The 24,349-nt window shown below is 36.0% G+C and overlaps 1 protein-coding gene across 2 annotated transcripts in view; it reads left to right on the top strand.

Moving 5' to 3' along the window:
- Positions 1-714: 714 nt before the first annotated feature.
- LOC306867709 (guanine nucleotide-binding protein subunit alpha-11) overlaps positions 715-24,349 on the top strand; it is a 28,067-nt gene continuing 4,432 nt past the window's right edge. The window contains exons 1-5 of one of the 2 annotated variants that reach the window (XM_079413543.1): positions 715-1,667; positions 14,315-14,499; positions 14,873-15,027; positions 16,513-16,641; positions 23,639-23,768. In XM_079413543.1, coding sequence (XP_079269669.1) covers positions 1,532-1,667; positions 14,315-14,499; positions 14,873-15,027; positions 16,513-16,641; positions 23,639-23,768 — 735 coding nt within the window. In that variant the 5' untranslated portion in view covers positions 715-1,531. Of the gene's footprint in view, positions 1,668-14,314; positions 14,500-14,872; positions 15,028-16,512; positions 16,642-16,965; positions 17,095-23,638; positions 23,769-24,349 lie in introns of both variants that reach the window. The other variant, XM_079413542.1, reaches the window with a different exon arrangement.

Here is a 24,349-nt window from a genome sequence, read left to right as displayed (position 1 = left end):
CATTTGTTAGTCACAATTCATTAATTATGTTTTTTGTTGACCAAAACAATGGGTTACAATGTTTACATTTTAGTTTGTTTTGTTTTATTGCAGAAAAGCATCATTGTCAAAAACTGTATCTTCTTTCTTTCTTTATTAATTTCTTTCTTTGGTCAAAACTTTAAAGAGATAGTTCATCCAAAAGTGAAAATTCCAGAACACAAATTAAGATATTTTTGATGAAATGAGAGCTTTCTGACTCTCCATAGACCTCAACACAACTGACACGTTCACGTTCATGAATAGTAGAATGTTTTACTAGCACAGATTTTTTTATTTTAATTTTATTATTAACAACTGTAACATAATTTGTGACTCTCTTCTTCCAAGCAGTTCCCACACAGTGTCCATACATAGCTAGGAATCACCTGCCACTTGTCTATGAATGACCTTAGTAATAAACCTTTGTATATGAATATATATGACTTTATATATTATATGAAACTATTAAAGGTGTTCTATGAAAATATCGAGAGGACAGGACTTCTCCAGATATGTTTGACTGGGAATGGGCGTTGTCCATTCAGTCGAATAGCAGGGTTTGTGGCGAGACACGCCCCGCGAGCTCCACAGTCGCTCCTCCACCAACCTTGTCTCATTCCCGGCCCCGCCCCCTCACGCGCTTCTTCCTCCGATTGGGTCGGCGCCCTGTCACTCACGCTCCATTTTCCAGCTGTCGCAGCTCCAGGTTTGTGTGAGACTCACACCGGACGGGACGGTGCGATCATCTGGAAATTTTTTCACTCCGTCGATTTTTTTTTTTAATAGGAGCCCACACCTGTGTCATTTTCCTTCGCCAATTTTTCGACTTTAAATATGCTTGAACCCTAATCGGATGCAAAGAAATACGCGGTGAAATCAGCGCGTGGAGTGTAAATAAAGATTCCGGCTAGCTAGCTTCTTAGCCCACCCAATTAAGCTAGTTAGTGCGCTTAGCTAATTAACTTTTCAGCGTTTGGATACTCAAAATCAAATGTTTGCACTGTAGTCAGTGTTATATAGACACGCAGCTTCTCTAAAAGCGCATATGGCTGTCTTCTGCCACCTGTCGCCGTGTGTTAGCTAGAGATCCGGGCAGCTGATGGACAGTGTTGCGGTGAGTCTGGGCACTGGGGCGGTTAGCTTAGCGAGACAGCAAAGGACAGCACGGATGTCGTGGCAGGCTAGTGTGTCCCCCCGGGACTCTGGTTGGTAGTCATTACAGATACTAAAAACAGGGCTCGAGTGGGTCTGATAGCAGGGGAGATCTTTAGATTCACATCTGGCCTCCAATCTCATCCTGTCTTTGGCCTTGCTTGATAAATGCGTTTGTATAAGCAGGCTGGGGTCTCTTTTGCTTCATCGATTTAACGTTACGTCTACCATAAGGCATCCTGCATTTTTAAACAACATTCCCCCAAATCTATCCTGTTCCTCTTTCGACGCGGTTGCAAAGGGAAGCGGGCCGTAGAAGTGTGTCAGATCACGGTTGGGATCTCCAAACGCTGTGGTGATGACTCTGGAGTCCATGATGGCCTGTTGCATGAGTGAAGAGGCGAAGGAGTCCAAAAGAATCAACGCCGAGATCGACAAGCAGCTCCGGAGAGACAAACGAGACGCGAGACGAGAGCTTAAACTCCTTTTACTGGGTAAGTGCATCGCTGACAGCTGCTGTGACCGTCAATTATGGCCAGAAGATGCATGAGGTTTGACAAACGCATATTGCTTTGTGGATCTAATGCATAATGATGCTGACATGCGGTTGAAGTCGAAATAGAAGCGTTGCTTTCACTACTTGTGTCATTCGTGTGCATGATTTCACTTTATGTATTAAACTGCATTGTGTTTTTAGGATTGTTGGATATTCCATAGCATGTCCACATGTCAAAAATTCTAAAAAGAATGCTGATGGGATATGCATACTTAATGTAGATCCAGTTCTAATGGGCTCCTGCGTTCCCACGGTCGTGGAAATACAAGGGAATTTCATGGAATATTACATAGTGAATGAATCTGCTCTGTAAATATAAAAAAATATATATATATATTTAACATTACATAATGAGTGATTTTGCTCTGTTATAAGGGAAGAAATAGTATTTAAAATATATTCAAAATTTTTTCTTGGTTACATATTGTAAAAAATATATTTAAAATATCCCATGTACACAATGCATAATAATGTGAACTCCTATATATATATATATATATTTCGCTCAGTTATATGTGGGGTAATTGAAATGCTTTAAAATATTCTTAAAAATCATCTCGTTTTTGGAATTTTATTTTTTCCTGTTTTTGCCTGGTTACGTGGGGAAAATGTTTAAAAAATTTTAAATATTTCAAATGTGTAGTAAATGTTTTTTTTTTTTTTCATTGATTTTTTTTTTTAGGTTAAATGTTGAAAATATTGTAAATATTAAAAAAAAAATTGAATTTAGCATAATCTGTAATTTTTAAAACTATAATATATAATAATCAAATGACTGGAAAAGTCATGGAAATTCATTGGTCAATAGGTAAGGGAAGGGTATTGGTACCCTTGCCCTTTTGGATAAGGGTATGAGACTATACAAAACAAATGCAATGGGGTTTTTCCACCCATTAAACTGTTAGTGAAAGTCTCCATGTTAATTTATTAGCAATGAGCATTAGTAAGTGTTTTAAAGAGTCTTTGAGTTGCACTAGTGTCAGTTTACATTCATCTCATGATCTGACCATTAGGCTGCTCTTTGCTTTTCGTTTTGGTGTCAGAGCCATTAGCTCATTTGTGGCTGTAAGCAAAGCTAGATTGTCAGCAATTTAAGCCTAAGAGATTATATCAGAATATTTCAGTAGCGTAAAGCGTTTCATAACACGCGTCCTTACATTGTTCTCAGATAGGAGAGATGCAGTAGCTATGAAAATAATTAGATCAGAGGCTTAATTTGAAACTCGGGTTGCAAAATCTATTTAGGACAGTGTTTGCATCCCAGTTTAAGACTGGGGAAGTCAAAGAAAGTCAAGATTTAATTTTTTCTAGTTCTTCTCTTTTACTGATCCTTGGCAGGCACGACGAAACCATAAAGCACCAACGTCGAGAATGAAACCTGTTCTGACCAGGTTGTGGTTTTACAAGCCAATCCTGTTCCCAAAAATGGCAAAAACAGTTAATCCGGCTGCCCTGCGCCAAGTTGCTGTTAAAAAACGACGGATTTGGACAGAGAGGGATCCTCAAATTGCGTAGATGAACAAACACGGTCACGGGGTCTTGTTGTGTAGTGTGGGCTGACCCATAAAAGTGCTTCACAGAACGCATGTCCTTAAAAAGCTCGTGCAACACAACCAGCCTTTGTGCCTAGACTCGCATAGGAAAGACAGCAATAAGATACGCCTCAGTGGAGGAAGAGGGCCTTGCATGACCAACGAGCGCTGTTAACCTTCTGCTTCTAGCTAGGTAAACTCTCAACCGCTCCGTCTGAAAGCTGAGAGGAAGTTGTCACCGCTCAGGGCTTACGAGGCCAAGTTCTCAAAGAGCAACAGAGTTGTGTTTTGTTAATATGCTTCTGCAGGTCTTGGGAAGATCTTAGAAAGTCTTATTTCCACAAATTAAATCAGAGAAGAAAGCCTTAAATTCATAGTCACGGCATTAAACGGTGCATTCCTTGCTAAAAATGTATATATTTTTGACCTGTTTTCCAATACCAATTACGAAGCATCCTTAAATCAAGGTACATTTACTTGCAAAGATACAAAGTGAACAGGAAATCTTGTTTTCTGAGAAAATTAACAAAATAAAGTGAATTTATGCTTAAAAACGTTTGAGCCCATTGACAAACTTACTTTATTTCGACCAGTTTCACAGAAACTTGGCTTGTCTCATCTCATTTTGCTTCTCAAATAACCGTATCTTGATTTAAGAATCTTTTGACATTTGTACTGGAAAGCAAGCCAAAAATGCTGAAGAATATCCCTTTTTTTGCTGGGTGATCAGAAGGTGCAGTAAAAGTTATTTCTATATTCTTTGAAATGAATAAAAAAATAATGGAGATCGGTTGGAAGTTGCGCTTTCAAACTTTGTAGTGTTTCTAAAACAACTTTTGCTCCCTAGACATTTACCTTTAAAAAAAATTATTGATTTATTGCGTTCCCTTCAGTTTATTCTTTAAATCTTTATTTGGTCTTAAAAAGGTCCTAAAGTCTTAAAATTGCCATCGTAAAAACCTGCAGAAACCCTGTGTTTATTCTTGTAATTCCAGTCCTTTTTGAGGTTTATAATGTCCTTTTTTTCCCTTGGTGTTCTCAAACACTTTGACTTCCTCGCCTAAGGTTATTCCAAGAAAAACTATTGTTTTGGATGTCTGGTTGAACCGGATTTTTAAAGCTTGGTTAAATAAGCATGGTATGTCTTATCTGAAGCCTTTGCCCTCGGTCTGAATATTTGATTAACTTGTTAGCGTGACTAGCTTTCCTGACATGATGTAGCTTCCTTCCAAAGTAATGTGTTGTAAGACTTTGCTGCATGTGATTTTCGAAATTTATTTGAGGTTCGATGCTTGTTCAAACTCTAGAAAGGTGTTTATCTTCTGTATTCCAACTATTTTAACACGTTTTGCTGATTGTATTGCTTTGTTTTACTAGAATTTTTATTCCATATTTAATTATTTATACTTTCAGTAAATTGTTTTTGTAATTTTTGTCAAAATATTCCATTCGAAATTATCAAAACCTCTATATATTTCAAAAATATATTTCATCAATCTCCCAACAACTGGTAGCATTTCCAAAAATGAATTATAATAATTATGTATCACTGCCCTGCCTGACGGGCTACCTTAAATACAGGGCTCCCACGCAATATTCCCTCTAAGCTGAGCGTGCGCGCCGGCCGCGCAGAAGAAATAATGTGCCTCGCGCACACAAAAATGAGTTGGGAAGCCATTTGATTGAATGCCGCAGTAAAAGGGGAAGAATAGCAATGCTCGGGCAAACCGCTATAGAGCTGATGTCACGACAGAGTTAGAAACGGTTTCATAGAAAGAGAACGATATGCACCAAATGAGTCGCTGTAGAAACTGAATACTTCAATGGTTGCGGTGCGCTCAACAAGAGAGACAACACAAACGCAATGACATGTGAAATAAAACGTCCTCATGTATTAAAGAAGAGTGGCTTGATTAAGTGCTGGAAATAGTGATATAGTGAAATATTATTGCAATTTCTAATATTGGTTTCCTATTTTAATACCTATACTTTAAAATAGTATTTATTCCTGTGATCGAAGCTGAATTTTCAGCATCATTCCTCCAGTCTTCAGTGTCCCGTGATCCTTCAGAAATCATTCTAATATTCTGATTTATTATCAGTGTTGAAACTTGTGCTGCTGCTTATTTATTTGGAACCTCTTTCTTTTTTCTTTGATTAATAAAAAGTTTAAAAGAACAGCATTTATTCAAAATAGAAATATTTTCTAACAATAGAAGTCTTTACTATCAATTTTATCCATTTAACACATCCTTGCTGAATAAAGTTTATTTAACTTTCTTTAAACTTTTTTAAAGTATCTTTAAAAAAAAGAAAGAAAAAAAATTCTGACCCCAAAAGTTTGAACAGTTTGTATTGTAACAAAATCTCTATTTTGACTAAACACTGTTCTTTTTAACTTTTTACATTTTAAAAATATCACAGGTCCCAAAAAATACAGTATAAAAAAAGAAAAAAAAGCAGTACAACTGTTTCCAACATTGATTAAAAATCAGCATATTAGAATGACTTCTAAAGGTTCATGTGACTCTGAAAATACTGCTTTGCTTCACAGGAATTAATTACATTTTAAAGTATATTAAAATAGAAAACATTTATTTTAAGTTGCAATAATATTTCACAATTTTATTTTGTGAAATAATATTCAGTATTTTTGATCAAATAGATACAGCCTTGATGAGCAAAAGAAACTTCTTTAAAAAACTTTATTGATCCAAACTTTTGAACTGCAGTGTATTGTTCAGTAAAAATGTTTTCTCAGGTCACCTAAAATGTACATTTAGTTACATCAAGGGTCAAATCAAATATAAATAGCACATTCAAATTAAAAGTTACACACTTTTTTGTGTGCGTGCTGTAGGTCTGGTATAAAGAATGCTTTTGCTCAGGTGACCGAAATGTCCGCCCAAAAGAGAAAAGATTTGCTCAACAAGAAAAACAATTAGAGGGAACATTGCTCCCACGGGTCCTTAAATTTGATACAACTAAACTGAAGAGTTTTTAAGGCCTTTACGTTAAATGGTATAAGAAACAATTTTTCAAATTGCCTTAATTTTTAAGAATTTTGCAGATACCTTGTAAATAGTAAAATAAAACTCTTTCCTTGATATTCGTTGATATTTGTGTATTGAAAATGCTTTTTTATGACATTTATGTTCTTTATTTATTTGGGCTAGTTAAATTAATTTTCGGGCTACCAAAATCTGAAGAGTACCTGCCCGAAGGGCTACCAGGGATTTAGAAATTTTGCGAGCCTTGAGAATATGTGCTTTATGACTATTAATAAACAGTCAGTATGTTAATAATAGGCATGTTAATAAGCAACTAGTTAATATTGAGAATTGGTCCCTGTACTAAAGTGTTACCAAATGTTTTCTTTTTCCATTACAACATTATAATGTTCAGTATGAACAATGGATATAAACTTTGAGATTTACTAAAGATCAACTTTAAGTCGACTGAAATGTACATAATCTGTAATATCGGTCGATAACTGATATGGTACCAATATATCATTTATGCACATACCCAATAAATGTATTTTTTAACGCATCACCTTTTAATAAAATAAAAGTACGTTTTACATAGTTTGTAGAAATTTAATAAATATAAATTAGGATGAACAGATATTGACATCTTGGCCAATAATTAATGTTTTAACCAATATTAAAATTAAGTAAAGTAAATTTTGGTGCTGCAACATAATCATGTATGGCGTGAAAAATGTAAATAAATAAATAGCTGAAATCTGCATGTGCAATTAATTATCCAATATGTACTGTAAAAAAATCTGTAATACCACCCGATAACCGTTATGGTACCGATATATCATTCATGCACATACCCAACAAATTTTTATTTTTAAACATATCACCTTTTAATAAAGTAAATGTATATTTTACATAGTTTGATTAAATATGATAAATAAAAATAAAATGAAAATAAAATATGAATTGGGATGAACAGATTTTGACATCTTGGCCTATAATTACTATGTTTAATCGATATTAAAATTAGTACATTTTGGTCTCGCAACAATCATGTACGGTATAAAAAAAAGGCTGAAATCTGCATGTATAATGAAATATCCAATATGTAATGAGAATTTTTTTTATATCGACTGATAACCGATATAATACCAATGTATCGGGCATCCCTACAAACGTTGCAAAATGTGAGCACAGACTCAATGAACCAATTTTGCATTCCTCATCAGCTATTTTCATTCATTGATTTGCATCATTTTGACAAGTGTATAAGCTGCGTTTTGTTCTCTGGTTGAGGAACTGAAGATACAGGGCGATTGAGGTAGAGAGAAGCTTGTGTGTGTGTTGGCGTTCTCTGCTGGGGGGACTTGAGCCGAGGGCAACCACTCTTCATTTTCAGCCCACACTTCTGTTGCACACATGAATGCACACTGTTGCTGTGTCACATGATCCGGATGCAGAGATCCAGAGAGAAAGAAAGCAAGGAAAAGGATCTTGTCCGTCACTCACTTGAATACCTTATTCACAAAAACGTGCTACTAAGCAACTCGTTTCTGGCGCGGGTACGTCTGAATGACAACCCGGACTTCCAGGTTTCTTGTTACACCACATGGTCAGCTCTAGCCAATATTTACCTAGCCGAGTCAAAAGCGCGCCAGAGTATAGAGTCTATAACACCTGAGTGTTGCAGAGGAGCTCGATGACTCATAAAGATTGTACAGAATGTTTGTTTTTTTGGACACACCTAGAACAAAACTGACACTGTTCTCATGCAACCAACATATGGCCTGATTTCGTTTCATTTTATCACTAGTGAAGTCTCTGTGTCCTTTAGTTTCTCTATACTAACAGCATGGAAGCTGAATTTGAAGTATTACTCGGCCCACTCGCGATGAATTGCTCTTGAAAGTGTGGACAAAGTGCCGTAGCCGATTTCAAACTCTGCTCCTCACTCGAGAAGCAATCTGTCCACTGTGGTGGTGTTTATGAAACGCTGGGTTAGCATTTGCAACCGCATAACGATAAGGCTTTAGGATTTACATGCGAGTTTAAAACCATGCAAATACCCCATTAATACACACCTCATGATTTCCATGTTCAAACCAGTGAGCTGGAGTTGCAGAGACTGTAGTGTTTGTGTTTGTTTAACAGTGTTCCAGTATCAGGTTGAGTATTGTGAAGGAGGAACAGGCAAAGTAGAAGTAGACGGCTTTCTTTTAAAACTTCCTCCGTTGTGTGTGTGCGCTTTTTTTTTTTTTTTTTTGTGAAAGAGGAGTCTTTTTTTATATTTAGTTATTTTTGTATATATTATTGTATTATAGTAATTTTTTTGTATTATATGAGTTTTTATATATTTAATATCTTGTATAATCATTTTTATTTATTTTTGTTTTTGTTTTACTTAAATTTTTTTTCTTGGAAATTGGGAGGGACTGGCAAAGTAGTAGCAGCTGACTTTCTTTTAAAAACAGCACAGTGCTATTTGTGTGTTTTATGGATTTTTATTTCAATCCTTAAAGTTTTTTTGTTTTGTTTATTATATTTTTGTAATTATCTTATATTATCTTATCTTTTTTGTAATTTTATTTTGATTCTATTTTCTTTTTATTGCTATTTTATTACTGCTAATTCATGTAATTTTATAATTGCAGTTTTACCTTTTATTGATTTTTATATATATATATATATAGTGTTTTTTTTTTTTACTGTTATTTTATTTAAATTTATTTTTATTTTTTTATTTCACATTTGTACTTTCTATTGTCTTGTTTATATTATATTTTTTTCTCTTTTAATTAAATAGATTTATTTGGAGTTTAGGTCTATGTGCACGTTTATATGCTTTTGCTGGACCTTAGTGACTTTCACTGCTAAATATGCTGTAAAAATGTTGCAGACTGTAGTTTCAGTGCAAGATTCAAATGTTACATCTGTTAATAGGGAAGCTTTGTCTTAGCCTCGCTTCCAGTTCTCCAGTGTGTGTGTGTTTGGCAAGCACCCACACACACTTGTATCCCGACATGGGTGTATTAGCTGATGTGAGCTGATTTTCTGTGGGTATCCGCCATTTTACACCAGCAGGGGAAACCGGTTATGTAGAGCTGGAACTTTTGATTGAACCAACATAAATTCTGAGGCATAATCAGATGGCTGTGCAAGTTTTAGAAAACAGGTTAAAATGGAAAAAAAAAAGATTTTAAGTGTCTAATCTTAAACCAAATGTGCTGCTGTTCTTTTTATTTTTAAATGATTGGTGCTGATGTATAGATAGAAGTGTGATTGCCGATTACGAGGGCAGTATATTTGATATAGTAGCGATGCACTGACATTTCCGAAATAGTTTTAAAGGACTCACAACAGTGACTTTTTAGTAGTGCTTCACCAATACGCATCTATTTCTTTCCCTGTTTTCATTTGATGCATGAACAAAATCATGCTTGTGTTATTGTGCAGCACACAGCAACATGGCATGACTGAAACGCAGAAATGATCTTTTACAAATTTGCCATTTCCTACTTGGCATTTTGTTTGGTTTCCGTTGGAGGATTGACACATTTGATGGTGAAAGAAGAGCAGGGCTCGCTAATGTATGGCTCCTCTTTGAATCATTGCTGTGTGCTAAATGCTGTAAAGATGTTGCCATGGCAACCCACTTTGCTGCACTGTAAGCTCACAGACATGAATATAGGATGGATCCAGACTCACTGCTGTTTTTCCCCAATAAAGAGAGTATAGTTGGGCCTTGATGTTTGACTTGTCGTGTAGTTTCGTAAAACTAGTTTTAGTTTGCTTTCATGAAATCGAATTGGACACCATTTACTTCAGTACATATCAATGGGATTCATCAGTTTACCCTATTCTAAAGGTTTTTTTTGTTTGTTTTTTTTTTCATAATTTTCTACCTCTGGAAATGAGCCTATATTTGCTTGGGAACTAATTTTATCCATTTATATTGCTAAACGTTTATCATGTAGGCCTATTATTATGCACACCTACACTAGTGTTCAAAAGCTTGGGGTCCTGTAAAGTAGGCCTAGTTTCTTTTGCTCACCAAGACTGAGTCTATTTGATTAAAAATGTAGTAAAAACAGTAATATTATGAAATGTTATTGGTATTTATTTAGGTATTTTTTCCCAGCTAATGCCAGTTGGCTAATGGTTTGGTTAAAAGCTAATGTGAGATAACAGTCAGAGTTTTCTAGGTATGGTTTTCAGCAAATTCTGATTTGGTCTGGTGCTATTTTGGTATTTAACAGCCTGTCATCCTGTCAACTCCTGATTGATAAAATTAAGGAATTTGTTTTTGTTTCCTCTTATTGCCTGTCCCGTTTCACTTATATGCATCCGATTACGGAAATAAAATCAGGTTGCAAACAGCAATTTGCAGCCACCAAGACAAATACCTTTCTATTATTTCAGTACACTGTTAAATTAGTCCGGCTATTTGTTTTGCGCATGCATTTGTTTCACTACCAGGTCTCCGGTTTCCTCTTAAGGCCTTTATATTGTCATCAATCAAACATTTGTGTGTTTGATTCACACAAAATGACCTAATATGGAGGAAAACCTGATATCAAGGTGCTCCATTAATGTTCAAACAGTTTTGGTTTGGTTTCTGTGGCGCAATTGTTGTAAAGCTGCAGGGAGGTGCAGCTATTTGGCAAGCCGAAGGAGCCAGTAGAGCAGCGGTTATGCAACCAGGCTGTTTATTGGGTTTCCCCTGTTAGCAAACCACCGGCAGTACAGAGAGAGACAGACGGAGAGGAAGACAGCGAGCAGATAGTCAGCAGAGAGACTGGAGCTTGACAATCCAGCTGTTGGAGTTAAAACTAGCCATGACTCAGCTCAGGGAGAGATGGGACAGGAAAACGATGGGAAATCGAACCTGCATCTCCTGTATGAGTTCAACTTATGAACCACTTGGCCATGACTTCCAGAGAAGATTTCTAATGCCTAGTAATTGAGACTAATTTAAAATAACTTGTTTTTGTGTCTCATGAAATTTGATAAAGCCCAAACGATTGTGGCGTTTTCAATTACAAATTCATAAAAAAACATCGGGTTCCTTACCTGAAAGGTGAGTTCTTATGTAGCCATTCGCCATTTATAGGCCTGCGTTCATGGTTTTGAATTAGTCTCTTTTTGTTTATTTAAATAAATGGCAGTTGTCAAGGATGTCAATACTGGAATCATACTTGCGCCAAGACTAAACCTGTGCGACTGGTTATCATACCAATCCTAGCACGACTTTCCCAACTGTTGACACTGTATTGTCAAGAACGTGATAAATTTTGAAAACTGGAACAGTTACTCGACTTGTTTTTCCCCCTGCCGGTCCAAGACCTCCCAAGTTTCCAGGGAAGTCATATTGTTGAACTTTGGCAATGGCTTGAGAACGTTTTTTAAAAAACGTTTTTACTGGCTTGAGTCGTCAGGACCTAAGAAATGCACAGAGAGAGATGTTGCTTTATAAGATTTCTTTAAGTGCTGCTGCATTCGTTTACATAATGTTAATATGGTTAATGGCACGATTAGATCCTGAACTTGAAAGCATAAGTTTGTATCCCGTACTTTTAGAAAAGCAAAAGACTTCTCCGTTTAAGGTTTCTATTTTAACTTTTATTTATTTCAATATAGGGTTGTTGTAAACAAAATTAAAAAGTACTCCAATTTACTACTGTTCAACACATACAGGTACATCTAAAAAAAATTGAATATTGTGAAAGTTTTTTCATGTAACTTGTTTCAAAATGTGAAATTTTCATATTTTATTTTCATTACATGTAAAGTAAAACATTTCAAAAGTTTTTTTTGTTTTAATTTTGATGATTAGAGCTTACAGCTGATGAAAGTCAAAAATCAGTATCTCAAAATATTAGAATATTTACATTTGAGTTTCAATTAATGACCATCCCTACAGTATAAATTCAGGGTATCTCTTATTCTTTGAAACCACAATAATGGGGAAGACTGCTGACTTGGCAATGATCCAGAAGACGAACATTGACACCCTCCACAAAGAGGGTAAGTCACAGAGGGTCATTACTGAAAGGAGTGGCTGTTTACAGAGTGCTGTATCAAAGCATATTAAATGCAAAGTTGACTGGAAGGAAGAATTTGTGTAGGAAAAGGTGCACAAGCAACAGGGATGACCGCAAGCTTGAGAATACTGTCAAGCAAAGCTGATTCAGACACTTGTGAGAGCTTCACAAGGAGTGGACTGAAGCTGGAGTCAGTGCATCAGGAGTCACCACGCTCAGACATCTTCAGGAAAAGGGCTACCAAGCCACTTCTGAACCAGAGACAACGTCAGAAGCATCTTACCTGGGCTGTGGAGAAAAAGAACTGGACTGTTGCTCAGTGGTCCAAAGTCCTCTTTTCAGATGAAAGTAAATTTTGCATTTCATTTGGAAATCAAGGTCCCAGAGTCTGGAGGAAGAGTGGAGAGGCACAGAATCCATGTTGCTTGAAGTCCAGTGTGAAGTTTCCACAGTCAGTGATGATTTGGGCCGTCATGTCATCTGCTGGTGTTGGTCCACTGTGTTTTCTGAAGTCCAGAGTCAACGCAGCCATCTACCAGGAAATTTTAGAGCACTTCATGCTTCCTTCTGCTGACAAGCTTTATGAAGATGCTGATTTCATTTTCCAGCAGGACTTGGCACCTGCCCACACTGCCAAAGGTACCAAAAGCTGGTTCAATGTCTATGGGGTATTGTCAAGAGGAAGATGAGGGACACCAGACCCAACAATGCAGATGACCTGAAGGCCGCTATCAAAGCAACCTGGGCTTCCGTTACACCTGAGCAGTGCCACAGGCTGATTGCCTCCATGCCACGCCGCATTGATGCAGTAATTCATGCAAAAGGAGGCCCAACCAAGTATTGAGTGCATAGAAATGAACATACTTTTCAGAAGCCTGACATTTGTGTTTAAAATATTCTTTTTTTATTGATCTTATGTAATCTTCTAGTTTTCTGAGACACTGAATTTTGGATTTTCATTCTGTAAGCCATAATCACCAAAATTTCAAGAAATAAAGGCTTGAAATATTTCACTCTGTGTAATGACTCTGTATAATATATGGGTTTCACTTTCTGAAATGAGTGACAAAAAATATTGACCTTTTTCGTGATATTCAAATTTTTTTAGATGTACCTGTGTGTGTATATATATTTTGGTACATTTTAGCACCTGTCACAAATTACAGCGTGCTGCTTTTCCGCACAAGACTGTAAAAATGATTGGTCGAAGTTGTAAATAATACAAAGATTGTTAATTGCAAAGTGAAAATTTTCACCATTTTTCATATTGATATGAAATGTGTGTACATGTAATATATTTTAGTTTTTTTATTTTGTAGAAAATGTTTGTTTGTCAACACAAGGCTAATGAAGACTAATATATATAATAAACCAACTGAATTTGAATTTCCTGTATATTATTTTATTAAATAATTGGCCTATTAAATGCTCTCTAATACAAAAAAGTGTTTAGTAATCTTAATTCTGTTTATCATATTGAAGTCCAGTGTATAATAATAATTTAAAACATTTCATTATTGTAGTTTGTAGTGCTGCCTTAAAGATTTTTAATTTAATTAGTGATTGAATAAATGGTTTCGATTTAATATTCAAACTGGGATATTCTTAATTTTCAGGTTTATATAGAATTTTTCATAACACATTTTCAAAGCAAATACTTGTTTTATTACTTGTCAAAGAAACTATTATAGCTGTATATTAATGTCATATGGACATGTTATGTGGTTAGGTAACAGTGTACTCCATTAAGCAAACAACAAACGTGTTAGGCAGCAGTTACGACTTGTGAATGGATCAACATACAAAACTATTATCCTTATAAAGTTGGCATCATCTGGAGTCTTCGCAAGTGTTGCCTTCGTCTGAAACCTTCAAAAAAGCCGGATCCAAACTGGAGCCAAATGCGAAAAAGCTCCAGATAGGCTTTGATATCCTTGGTGCTCTCAAAAGTCCAGAGGCTGATATGAAACTGAAGCCAAAATATGATCTAACCCTGCTCCAATGTTGTTGTTTCTTCATCCTCAGGCACGGGCGAGAGCGGCAAGAGTACGTTCATCAAACAGATGCGCATCATTCACGGGGCGGGCTATACCGACGAGGACAAGCGTGGCTTCACCAAACTCGTCTACCAGAACATCTTCACCTCCATGCAGTCCATGATCCGTGCCACGGAGAACCTCAAGATCCCGTTCAAATATGAAGAGAACAAGGTGACTGTTGCACACTGAACAATCCGCCGCCGTTGCTCTGCTGTAATCATCTCTTTGATGCCCAGAGTGCACGTCGAGATGCAAATCAAACCCAGATAGGCCATAAACGTGGCTATAAAAAGCACTACAAGCCTCGCTTGTAAATTTTACTGCTGTCACACCACGGTCAGCTGTCTTTCTTCAGTGCAGGATTACGGTTAATTATTCTCATGTTTTGGTTTTGAAGAATCAGTTAATATTTCCTAAAGTAGATCCTTAAAGTTTAACTCAACAACTTGTGTTCTAGTTGGTCCGAAAACCCGCTGGAAGTCATTAGTATTACACAGCCATTAAGTCATAAAATGGGATTTTTACTGTCTCTCTTTATCCACAGAGCAATGCTCTGCTGGTGCGAGAGGTCGATGTGGAGAAGGTTTGCTCCTTTGACCAGCCTTATGTCAGTGCAATAAAGAAGCTCTGGTCAGATCCAGGCATCCAGGAAGCCTACGACCGCAGGCGAGAGTACCAGCTCTCTGACTCCACTAAATAGTAAGTGTGTGCTGTCATTAGCCATTAGCTCCTTTTAAATTGTATTGCTTTTAATTGAATTGTCGAAAGCTACATCTTTTCTTGCGGTCAGTTCGAAGCATATTTGTATTAAGTCATAGATGTATAGATGTATGGCCTGTTCATACTACGAATTATCTATAAAGATAACCGTAACGTTAATTATATTTTGCTCATTATATTATTATTATATTATAATTATATTATAATTATATTCTGTCATTACTCACCCTCATGTCGTTCCAAACCCGTAAGACCATCGTTTTCATCTTCTGAACACAAATTAAGATATTTTTTATGAAATCTGAGAGCTTTCTGATCCTCCATAGACAGCAATGCAACTACTACGTTAAAGGCCCAGAAACGTAATAAGGACATCGTGACATCACGTATGTCACGTGGAATTTTTTAACAGTGTCCTTACTATGTGTATATAACATTTGAAATGATTGTATCTGACAAATATTACATTTAATACACTTTATCCCCCCGGTTGCACAGACAAGGCTTAAGGCTAGTCCTAGACTAAAATATAAGTGAGCTGTTTCAACTGAAATAAACTTGCACTGACTGATTTTATAAAATATCAGTGCATTTGTTTTGTCTCAAGATGCACCCCGGTAATGTTATTTTCTAAGCATGTTTATAAAAATTACTTGAATGTCCTAATTGAACTATGGCCTAATCCTGGTTTAGCCTAAGCCAGGGGTGCCCAATCCTGCTCCTGGCGATCGACTGTCCTGCAAAATTCAGCTCCAACTCTAATCAAACACACCTGCCTTTAATTTTCAAGTGATCCTGAAGACCTTAATTAGTTGCTTCAGGTGTGTTTGATTAGAGTTGGAGCTGAACTTTGTCGATCGCCAGGAGCAGGATTGGGCACTCCTGGCCTAAACCCTGTCTGTAAAACCGGGCCTAAATGTAATAAAATAAGCCAACACCACACAAGCATCACTTGATTTCAAGTCTTCAGCTGCGACTGGATTTGACTCCGAATGCGAGGTTTGCCGCTTACATTCGAAGTCAATTATAACATTTTAATCCCTGTTTCGGAAGAAGCAAACAAAATGCAAGTCTGAAAATCCCCTTAAATCTCATTCGCACTCATGTCAAAATGCATTAGACCCGGCACTGACACGCCGTGGCCTGTAATCAGATAAGTCTCGACCAGTTTAAACGCAGCATAAAAATTCTTTAAACTTTCTTTTGTGTTCTACGAAAGAAAATCAGACAGGTTTGGAACAATGAGGATGAGTTAAAATGTTTATTTTTTGGTTTGAATATTTACAGATTTATACTTTTAATGTTTTTTTTTAACCATATTTAAATCCATTTTACAGTTTTTCCAAAACTGCCTGGAAAATATGAAAAGTTCATGTTTTTTTGTGAGTTTCCGTTTGGGACTACTTATATAGTTGTATATATACAAAAGTACATGCCTTTGTTTCTCACCGGTTCATCCCACAGTTACCTTAGCGATTTAGAGCGTATATCGTCTCCGGGATATGTGCCCAGCCAGCAGGATGTGCTGAGGGTCCGAGTGCCCACTACTGGCATCATAGAGTATCCCTTTGACCTGGAAAATATAATCTTCAGGTATCGCCAATCCCATGGCACACCCACACTGCCGCCGCTGTCTCCTGACCTTTAACCTGCTGCTGCAACTGCACTGCTGCCTTTCCTGATCGCATTCTCTCACCCACCCGGGGCTCAACCTTTGCTATTGTTGTTTCTTTGCAACTCCTAAAGAGTGTTGTTTTTGTGGAACTCTCGGTAGTGATCGTCAGCAGAGTAAGATGAAGGCTGTGGGGTCGCATCCCAGGATCCCGAGCAGCGTTCCCTCAATGTTTTTCTAGGGATCTGCTACCATGCTTGATTCTTTCTTCTTCCTTGTCTCTCTTCGTCTCTCCTTGTCTCTAGCTATCTAAGCGATTTGGACCGTATCGCAGACCCGTCGTATCTGCCGACTCAGCAAGATGTGCTTAGGGTTCGCATCCCTACCACAGGGATTATTGAGTATCCCTTCGACTTGCAAAGCATCATTTTCAGGTAGATCATAATGTTGGACAGGATTCCTCCCTCAGTTTTAATGTCTTCATGTTTGTAACATTTTGCGAATCAGTGCGTTGATCTGGTCCACTTCGGCCAGTTGAACGAACGAGGTTCTATACATTTATCAACATTTCTGTGACGTTAGTGGCTGTTAATGTCCTTCTTAGTCATTAACCTCTTTGCATCATTAACTTCATTAACATTCATCTTTTTTTTTGTTTTTGTAGTTTATGCGTACGAAATTCAGGGGATTGAAGGATGGTTGGAGACATAAGGGTTCATTCATAGCAACACTGTTTTTATTAGGGGTGTAAATTGGATGGTTCGTCACGATACGATACGATATCGATTCTCATACCCAGTGATACGATATTTGCCGATACCTCAAAATTCTACGATTCGATTCGATACAGGAGTATATCGATCGACATATTGATATTATGAAATTATATACTTATTTAAATGTAATTTAATGATATTATATACCTATTTAGGCTAAATGCTATTTTAACTCCCAAATGCAACCAAAATATATAACATGAACATTGATCTGAAATTTTTACATCCTGTACCTCAATTGGGACATACACCACAACACCAACAACAACAAAATAGGCCTACACTTTTTTTTTATTTTTTATATAGATCAGAAAATAAACAATTCTGGCTGCTACTATGGGCTCAGTCCAAAAAATATTCTCTACAGATAACCAAATTACAAGCAATAGCAGAAAATAAATAAAATAGAGCAAAGACACAAGTTCAATAAACAGTGCTTTTTAGGTTTTTCAGCTCAGTCTAAAATAAATTTTCAGGTACGCTACAGAAATGTAATACTCAAATCTAAAAAAAACTGCATAGTCTTCACTGTATAAATTAAATATAGATTAATCATTTTTGATGTTACAAAGGTTTAGTCAGGAGCAGTAAGCACTTGTATTTTTCTTTGACAACATTAGAATTATTATTAGCTTGCTTTCTTTCACTTTAAGAACGAAAGCACGGATTTAATATAGCCTACTGATACACATGCATTTTCTTTTTCAACTGTTTACGTTAAGACATATGCCTAACCGATTGTGTTTACTAGGATATTTGCCAAAACCCGCATTTTGATGTAATTTTGTCTGTATTTATTCATCCATGCACAAAAAAGCGGAAGAGAGCTCAATTCAGTATCCGCGCGGTGTAGATGCGGCTGTCTGTGTGCGTGCGCTTCAGATGTGTGTGCAGAAAACTTCTCACACAGCGCTCGACTGATCCGCCAACAATCCCAAGCGTCTTTTATGCTCGCCTTGTGCCTTCGGGCATTCCTTATAACGAGTCCTTACACGTGAGTTTGAACTAGACTGCATGCGTTGGTGGTAATGCATAGACGGACATTATGTGAAAATGTGGACAGTGCCAAAATAAAGGTGCCTATTTATACTACAGATATCGATACATCGTATCGATCCATATCGATGAATCATTACACCCCTAGTTTTTATGCCTTAGAACAATATTGCTTTGTTTTGGTTTGCCTTTCATTTTGTTTTTGAATGGATATGAAATTAATTAATTTAAATACATTAAGAAGTATTTAGCAATCGAATTTTAAAAAGCAGGTGGTGACATGAAGGATTTTTTTTAAATTCTGTTTTTAATTTTGATGAATTTCAATTTGTTTTGCATTTTGTTTTTGTCGGTTAGTTTGATTTTTGTTTTTGCCTTTGACTTTTTTTGAATGCTAGCAATGTATTCTTTGGCGAAAGTACCTGCAAATTTACCAAGCCTACTTTAATAAAGATTTCGATCATGGTTATTAATTTCATAATGAGAAATTGCGATGTTACCTTTGGGCATAGTAGGATTTGTAATACCATTAAAAAGTCCATACTACAGAAACTGTATAAAACCAGTTCTTTTAACAATAGTCAGCAGCACCAGACACAATTTTACCTTTTAAACATTGCAACTCGAGGCCTTAGAGTAGAATCCATTGCACACGCGAGAACATTACCACACAGGCAGGAATTTGAGCTCCGGCCCGTGAAGGGGGAACATTTCCGAACCACAGCTCGGCAGGTGATACGGCAACAAGAAGCCCTCCACAACCCCCCGTTTAGAGCCGAGATGAGAGAGAATGCCTCTGAAGAGAGGTGTATCACAAAAGCGCGCAAATCGATTGGAAGCCAGCGTGTCAAACCCCTCCTACGCACACTGGCGCCAGAAATAACTTCGCTTACAACAAGGTTCCCTCTTGATCCGCGCTTGACATGTACAAATAACGTTCTTGCGAATGTTTATTGGGTATTTAAAACAAACAAACAAACACTTCTAAACTGCTCTGGAAGGTGGCAGGTTCACATTCCAGGTAAATGTCATGGTAGATCTGGAATGTCACCTTTAAGGCCACTTGAGGTTTCAGGTGACTGCTACTATTGAATGCAGAAAACCTGTAGATGATGTTACGAAATGCAGGTGAAGTGTTTTTGTTAAGTAACCTACATGGTTGCACGCTAAACTCCTCAACCTCAGCCATTTAAAGATTCTGGTTGAGTTGTCTTCCTCTCCGGCTCCTCATCCTCCAGAGTAAGAGAGCTTATCCTTGTAAGTAGGTCAGCTGTACCTCCTGCAGGAATGGAGGCTGGCTGAAGAGGCTTTATTTTAGGTTGTAGCTCCTGAAGGAGTCCATTTATCAAAGCTTTACGTCTGGCCGCTAGAGACTGAGCTAGCGAGACTGTTGCCTACATAAAATAAAACCCTTCTCTTATGTTTTCCCTCACCGAGCCCGAGTTAAGGTGTGATGGGGTGAAAAAAATAGCACGGTTGAGAATTGCTCTGATTATTCCTGGATAATAGCTGGAATCTCCTGTGAGTTTGTCTCCGTACTTTTCTATTAATTTAGGAGCAATGAGCGTTACCTGACTGTTGAACTGGGAATGGCCTGTATTCTTGTAATGCACTTTCAATTTCAGAAAATGAAACAAAAAACTGTTTGGTCATTCACCTGCTTTAATGTAATATATAACGCATGAAACCGTACTATTTGGCTTACTTTAATGTAAAATGCAGTTACATATGGGTGATTCTTCAACTGTAGGCAGGGGAAAACTAAAAGTAAAACAAGTAAAGTTTCTTAACAAAAAAGATTTCAGCTAGTTGCCAAGTTAACATTTCTCATTTTCCTTTAAAGGGGTCATATAATGGCATTTTTGTACAAGTTAATATGATTCTTTAGGGTCTAAATGAAAATTTTGTAATATACTTTAAAAATTCTCGTTAGTATTGTAAGAAAACACTAATTTTACCTGGTCAAAAACAGCTCTCTGTTCAGCACGCCATTTCAGTGCATGTGCCTTTAAATGCTAATGAGCTCTGCTCACCCCGCCCCCTCTGCTCTGTGGGGCGTGACACAACACACACAATGGCTGGCCACATGTTGGACCATGTCCAATTCTTCTGATGTGCTAGCCTATGCAAAAGCAAATAATTGATCAGATAACATAACATGTTGTTATATTGTAAAACATAAATGAGCGTGTTTATAGTCTTGAATCATATGCATTTGCAGGATGCAAACAGTATTTTGCTGGTATTGTGTTAAAGTTACCATTCATCTTCATGCAGTTATAACTGTTACAACACCTTTTTTTATTACTTATTAATCACTAACAGACACCGTTAAAAACCATCTACAAAAGTAAGCTTAATGTACTGTTACCACGTTAACTTTACCACAGCGTACACAGTTTATTACACCATAACCATAATGCATTGTTCATTACAAACAGGGAATTATTAATTATATTGAGAACGTCGTACATAACATGCCGTAATGAACACTTGATTTCACGTAATGAAAGTTAGTGTAAACTTTAGCCACATTCATGGTGAAACATTAGCAAAGATTAATATAAAGGTTAATAAAACGTTACACTCAATATCTTCTGGAGGTGCAGCAGGAACACGAATAGTTGGTACCGATCCTTTTTTTCAGGAGCAGCTTCTTGGCAAAACCAGCTTTAAACTGACCCTCGTTTATAAGGCAGTCTGGTGAGAAATGATTCGCGCAAACATGAAAGAATTGAGGTTGATCTGGGGAACTATTCCCTTCGAAAACAAAACTCAGCCTCTGCGTCTTCAGCGGTTCTGATTTAGGATCATCAAAACGACTGCTGTGTTCGTTATTACACCCAAGAATCGCTTAGACGCCATTCTGCTCCAGCGTATAAACAATGGCGGACTGTGATGACCGCTCGCTCAGGGCGAGTCCGTGTTGAAACACTCCTGTCAATCAACAATCGTGGGAGGGGCCTCCGATCTTGTGACATCACAAGACGAACAGCTCGATTTGAGACGGGAAAACATATTAGGAGATTAAAAAAAAAACACTGGATGGATTTTTATCATTATAGGATGGTTGTGTACAGGCACTGCCAACACACATCTCAATACAATCAACTTTATATGACCCCCTTTAACTTGATGTAAAACTATAGGCAAACATGCTATAAAATTTCCAAAACATTTACTAATTAAAAGAAAATAAGAAAAATAAGACTACTTATAAAATATCATAAATATAAAAAGCTTATATATAATTATATAATAGGATAAAAAGCTATATAAATCTATATAAGAGTATTGTAAACTTTTCTTTTTTTTAATACCATGTCTTTATTTCTTGTTTTTATTTTATTTGTTTTTTACCCCCAGACATCGTCTTAAAATGTACCAGTAAGCCGCAGAAGTTTGATTTGTTTAAAACTACGATAATGTAAACAACAAAGAAATTCAAAAAATAATAAAATATTTGTAATATTTATTGTGATAATGATCAGTTTATAAAACCAAAATATTTAAAGATTAGTGCTGTCAAACGATTAATTGCATCCAAAATTATGTATGTGTGTGTGTGTAAATATTTTCAAAAAATATACTGTTTGTGTATTTATATATACATAATAAACACCGTACACATGTAAACAGAAACTTATTTTGGATGCGATTAATCGTTTGACAGCACTATTAAAAATATTTAAAAAAATATAAATTTTAAATATAATTTTTTTTTTTTTCAAAAGTTAGTGTACTCGTTTACCAAGTGTTACTTGTTTGAGATGAAAGATGACGTATGCTTGAGGCTTAATGTATGGCAAAAAAACTAAAAATCACATTAAATATCGGACAATATTTTTGTCATTTTGTGTCATCAACTGGCGATTGTCAAATGATACAGAAGTGTGGATCTTATTTAATTGGATGTATTTAGCTTACATAAAATGCTATAAAATTCAACTTAGTGAGACAAAGGAGTCGGCCATTTTATGCAAAATTGTGGTGGAAAGGAGTATGAATTGCAGAACAAAAGATTTGTGTATATTTTCTAATGGGATAATGTTTCTGGACTTGTCAAACTAGAATGAAAAGTATTTAAAGTTAAGTTTCTAAAAATCTATAAGGCCAGAAGAGCCCCTAGATGAAGAAACTTTTTGTTCCAGAAAACTGTCATCGTATTGATTTTTGTTCATGACATACCAAGGCCCAGGAATGCATTTTGTTTAGTTCATATTCAATATTTGCTTTGCGAGTAAGCATGTATTACACACCTGTCTGTTTTTCCATCTGTCTCAGGGCTTAACTAATACAGTGCCAACACGCTTTTTCATCGCTCATTCACCCTGTCCATCCTGTCCGTTTCCTATCTTACTAACCCCAGCATGCATCTGAAACTCTACAGTTCTCTTTTTGTTTGTGGCATCTCTATAAATGTTTGTTTGTTAGTTAGTTTTGCTTCCTTTGTGAAATTCACCACTTACAATGTCACCATTTTACCAGAACTGAAGACGATCGGCTCCATACTTGACCGTAGATCTGTTCTCCTGACCTCAAACTCTCCAGCGGCATGATGAAATCATAATTACGTGCTTATTGTCCTGTTTCAATACTACTTTAAATCTCCATATTAAATTAACCTCTGCTGTCATGTTTTGAGCTGGTCTTGTTCAGTTCACGTTAGAAACGCGTGAGTCCGAGTTTTATCCAAACAGTTGATACCTGGAAACCACACAATGTCACGACTTGATTTGTGCATGTTTGTGAGAATGAATTCCAGATGTAATGCAATTACCCTCAAGATTTTCCTGCCAAAATGTTAATATAATGATAACAGACATGTGATTTTTTAGATGCATCTAATTTTGTGTGACAAGTGGTTTCCATCCTTAAGTGCTCATTCTTTTTTGGTGGCATTGCAGGGCCTCTAGATCTAATTTGATTTGATGAACAGAGAATATTGTTACTTTGAGATATTTAGTAGCCCATTTCCAATGAAAATGTTGAAAATCTGTTTCAGAATTGGCCTGTTTTTTTTTTTTGTTTTTTTTTCAAAAGCCAAATGTTAACATAGCTTAGTTTTTTAAGGACGAATTTAAAGTCATTTCAGTTCAGGGTCTCAATTGGATACCATATACAACACTGGCACAGCCTTTTTCATAGTCATAATCATCAAACCAGTCTTTTTATGTCTACTCATACATTGTCACCTCTGTCTCAGGATGGTGGATGTCGGAGGGCAAAGATCTGAGCGCAGGAAGTGGATCCACTGCTTTGAGAACGTCACGTCCATCATGTTCCTGGTTGCCTTGAGCGAATACGACCAGGTCCTTGTGGAATCTGACAATGAGGTGATTTATTATAATTTTTTTGCATTATTTTAAATTTATTTTTTTATTATAATTAATATTATAGTTTGTTTTTTCTAGTTATTGCATTTTTATAATGTCTAAAAAAAATTCAAATTAAAGTAATGTACATTTGCAAACAATTTTAATGTTTAATTGTATTTATTTATTTAATGTTTAATTGTATTTATTTATTTATATATATATATATATATATATATATATATATATATATATATATATATATATATATATATATATATATATATATATATACGCATGCATGCATACATTTTAATGGATTTATTTATTAGTAAAAATAGCAGTATTAGTCATTTCATGTATTTTTTTTATATGTGTAAATATATTAAAATTAATAATATACATTTTAAATAGTTTTATTTACATTTATACTTTTTAATGTATTTTTCATTAATATTATTATTATAGTTTTTGTTATTCCATATTTTGATAATGTGTAAAAACATTAAATGTAACAATGTACAATACAAACTGTTTTAATGATTAATTATATTTATACATTGTAATGTATTTATTTAGTGTTAATATTAGTAGTATTAGTC

This window comes from Barbus barbus, assembly GCF_936440315.1.
Source record: "Barbus barbus genome assembly, chromosome: 49".
Taxonomy (NCBI): domain Eukaryota; kingdom Metazoa; phylum Chordata; class Actinopteri; order Cypriniformes; family Cyprinidae; genus Barbus; species Barbus barbus.
Note: the sequence above shows the minus strand (reverse complement) of the source record. Positions and strands in the feature narration are given on the sequence as shown.